Consider the following 3,185-nt stretch of genomic DNA (forward strand, 5'->3'; position numbering starts at 1 on the left):
ATATATATATAATCAGAGTAGTTGATTTAGTCTGTAGAATAATCACTGTCACTCAAGCTTACAAAGGTCCTTTGTTCTGTGGGTTTCTCTGCCTGCTTTGTTACTACATAAGGTCATAAGTTGCAGAGGATATTTGGTGATAAAGGTACCATAATGATGCAGTCAAGACTACTGGTGCTCAAGTGAAAACAGAAAACAAAATGAGGATAATGTTAAAGTTTCAGTTCTGATCTCAGATAAAGTTCAGGTTAAAGTCTGGTTTTCAGTGTTCTACCTTCATAAAATATTGTTTTTATGTTGTTTTATTAATCCAAAGAATCTAGTAAAATGCTCTTCAAATGGATGGAACTATTTTAAATTGGACAACCTGGTTTCTAAAGATAAAAAAATTACATCAAAGATTTTAGTATGGTAATGTACTGTATGTAAAGTGGAAGTAAGGTTTAGAAAACTGCATAAGGGGCATCACCTGACATCTTCCCTATGTCTAATTGGCAAGGGCTGGTCCTGCACAAGGACACCCAGAACAGGGAACCCGGACCTCGAATCAGGCTTAAGGGAGCCGGGTGTTGGCTCTCCAGCATGCGCCTGGCGGTTGAGCCTTGGCTCCTGGGGCCTGAGCCTAAAAAAGCAACAGGAAGCCCCCAACACATGGAGCCAACACAGGGAGCCYTCAAGGCTGGGCTAAAGTCGAGCTGCTGCTCCTCTGCAGTGAAACAAGTCAGCTGAGGTGGGTTTGGACACCTGAACAGGATGCCTCCTGAGCTTGTGCCTCTATTCTCATTCAGCAGTCTACCCTGCATTGAGAAACTCAGGGACATTCTTTGTTGCAAAAACAAGASAAAAACATTCAGGAGTAAAAAGTGGAAAAGCAGGCACCTGATGCAGTAAGTGTGGCTGATTGCATCRACAGTATATGAAGGTACCAATGATGCAAAAGTGAATATTGGACTTTTAATACTGATCAACATATTTTCTGTTTTTTTCTTTAGGATGGTGCCAGACCTCAATCTGCAACAGAGTGGCTTTAAAMTGTATGACCCTGCAGTCCAGATCGGTCTCCGGCTGAAACCCAGAATCACCAAGAGGAGAATCAAACAGCTGGATTTTACAAAGAGGCAGATTCATCTTGGTAAACTGCGATTATTCTGAATTCATATAGAAGTGGCAACAATAAAAGGAAGGGCAATGCTGAAGTAGTCTTAAGTCATTTTTACAAGTGTTGTCCTCAAGTCAACAAACAGATGATACTTGTTTTTTTCCCCCTGCGTTGTTGTTAAAATGAAATAAAGAACAAAAACAGTGAGGGGATGTGTGCATGCAGCTCATGCTGTTTGATGCCATCAGATTTACCTATCGTAAAGCCAGACAGGTTAATGTGGTGGTGGCGGGGGCAGTGGGGGTCAGGTGGTAAAACTAAAGAAGCTGCAACHGCTACTTGGAGATAAAAATAAAAGTCATTTAAACAAAAATAATTACTCATGCAGAACAAGAGGTGCTTTTTAAACAAAATGAATGAACGATGGATTCAAATTGGCTCCTCAAAGTGATCCGTCGCTTAAAAGCAGCAGGTGTTAATAATGTGAAGCCTATTTTTTTTATAAATATGTACATGCAGGTAGGCTTTTATGATAATGGGCTTATATCAGTAGCTTGCTACAGCTTGCATAAAAGTGGAGGCTCACCTTGCGCTTGTGATGCTCAGGTCTCACAGTACTCTTAAAAAAGGAGGGATAAAAACACAGACAGCTTTACTTTGACAGCTGTAAACTATAGGAGCCAAAAAAATAAAAAATAAAAACCTTTTTGTTCCCTTTTTATCACGGTGGCACATTTTTAGTTAGTAGAAGCATTAAAGTGACCCAACACAGGAGAAACCTGAGGAAACAGACCTGTAGCTCAGTAAAGTCTCAGCTCCTGTGTTTTGGAGCTTTGGGGACAGGAGAGAAGAAAAGCTGCAGCATCCAACTAATATGATGACAACAGTTCAATAATGTCCTGCTAATTGTAGGCAGCTGGCCAACATCTGACCCACATAGACAAAGCCTGGGGCAGCTATGAACCTCTGCTGCACGCAGAAACCATCACTTAAAAACTATTTGTCCACAAATGTTTTAATTAGGATGTTAAACCTCTTGGTCTAATTAAAGTCACGCAAATGATTCAACTCTTAACTTGTGTTTATATTTATCGATGTTAAAAAAGCGTTAGATGTGTATTTTTTTTCCACCTGAAGGTGTTTTGTCCCACCTGTGCAGCTTCTGTTTGCTTGGATCAAACTGTTGATGCTTTCTTTCCAAACTCCATCATGATGAGTTTACGCGCATGTTGGAGGAGTTTAACCACTGAGGCAAAAGTTGTTGTTTAACTCTCTTTTTTCTATCATTTCCAGGACGCTTCAGTAAAAAAAATTGTCAGGAGAATAAGAAATAATATTAATAATTGAAATAATATGAGAGCAGACCTTGGTTTCCTGGCTGGCGCTCGTCGTTGGGGATTTTGGTGTCTCATCTTGATCCCGTTCGTCCTCTTTGCCTCCACTGTCCTCCTGAACTGCGTTAGCCGGCGGGATCATCCCCCTCTTTTTTTTTCTCTGATCTCTTTAAACACACACTCACACACTGTTGCTCTTTTCCACTCCTCTCTGACWGTCACCCCGGAGATCCGAAAGAACAAGATCCGAAAGAAGCAGAGAGGGAAAATAATAATAAAAAAAGAASAAGTTCTGATGTTTGGAGCGTCTGTGATGAAGTGGATCCCAAAATCAAAAACCCTGAACAGTTCGGCTTGGAGCTGTCCCGTCTGTCTGAGGAAGGGGAGGTTTTTCAGCTTTGTCGTTGCGTCATGCGTAAACCTTCCAAGACGTCTCTCCTCCAAAAAAAATTCCACGCTGCGCGCGTCTCACACACTGACTGCCTCCTGCTTCTTCAGCTGGGAGGAGACAGGAGCTGAAGGAGGAGAACTACGACATATTCACTCCGTCTTGTCAAATATTAGAAGGCAACAAACACAGAGGACGTCCACAAGTGACCAAATGCTGCCTGAACTTCTCGTAGGATGKGTCCACGCGCGTTTCTCGCTTCTAGAACAAGTCACTCATGGAAAAAAAAAATGTTTGGTTGGTCTGTTAATGAGGCGTTTTTAACCCCCAACCCCACTGGCAAAAGAAAAAAATACAAATTAAA

The 3,185-nt window shown here is 41.5% G+C and overlaps 1 protein-coding gene across 2 annotated transcripts in view; it reads right to left on the reverse strand.

The window, feature by feature from the left end:
* The window catches only part of stac (SH3 and cysteine rich domain), a 32,125-nt gene extending 29,163 nt beyond the window's left edge, over window positions 1-2,962 (reverse strand). Inside the window, exons 1-2 of one of the 2 annotated variants that reach the window (XM_014014890.1) lie at window positions 2,465-2,962; window positions 1,686-1,718 (exon numbers count right to left, since the gene is read on the reverse strand). In XM_014014890.1, coding sequence (XP_013870344.1) covers window positions 1,686-1,718; window positions 2,465-2,575 — 144 coding nt within the window. In that variant the 5' untranslated portion in view covers window positions 2,576-2,962. The remainder of the gene's footprint in view (window positions 1-1,685; window positions 1,719-2,464) is intronic. The other variant, XM_014014897.1, reaches the window with a different exon arrangement.
* Window positions 2,963-3,185: the final 223 nt, after the last annotated feature.

This window comes from Austrofundulus limnaeus, unplaced genomic scaffold (assembly GCF_001266775.1).
Source record: "Austrofundulus limnaeus strain Quisiro unplaced genomic scaffold, Austrofundulus_limnaeus-1.0 Scaffold2, whole genome shotgun sequence".
NCBI classification, from domain to species: Eukaryota; Metazoa; Chordata; class Actinopteri; order Cyprinodontiformes; family Rivulidae; genus Austrofundulus; species Austrofundulus limnaeus.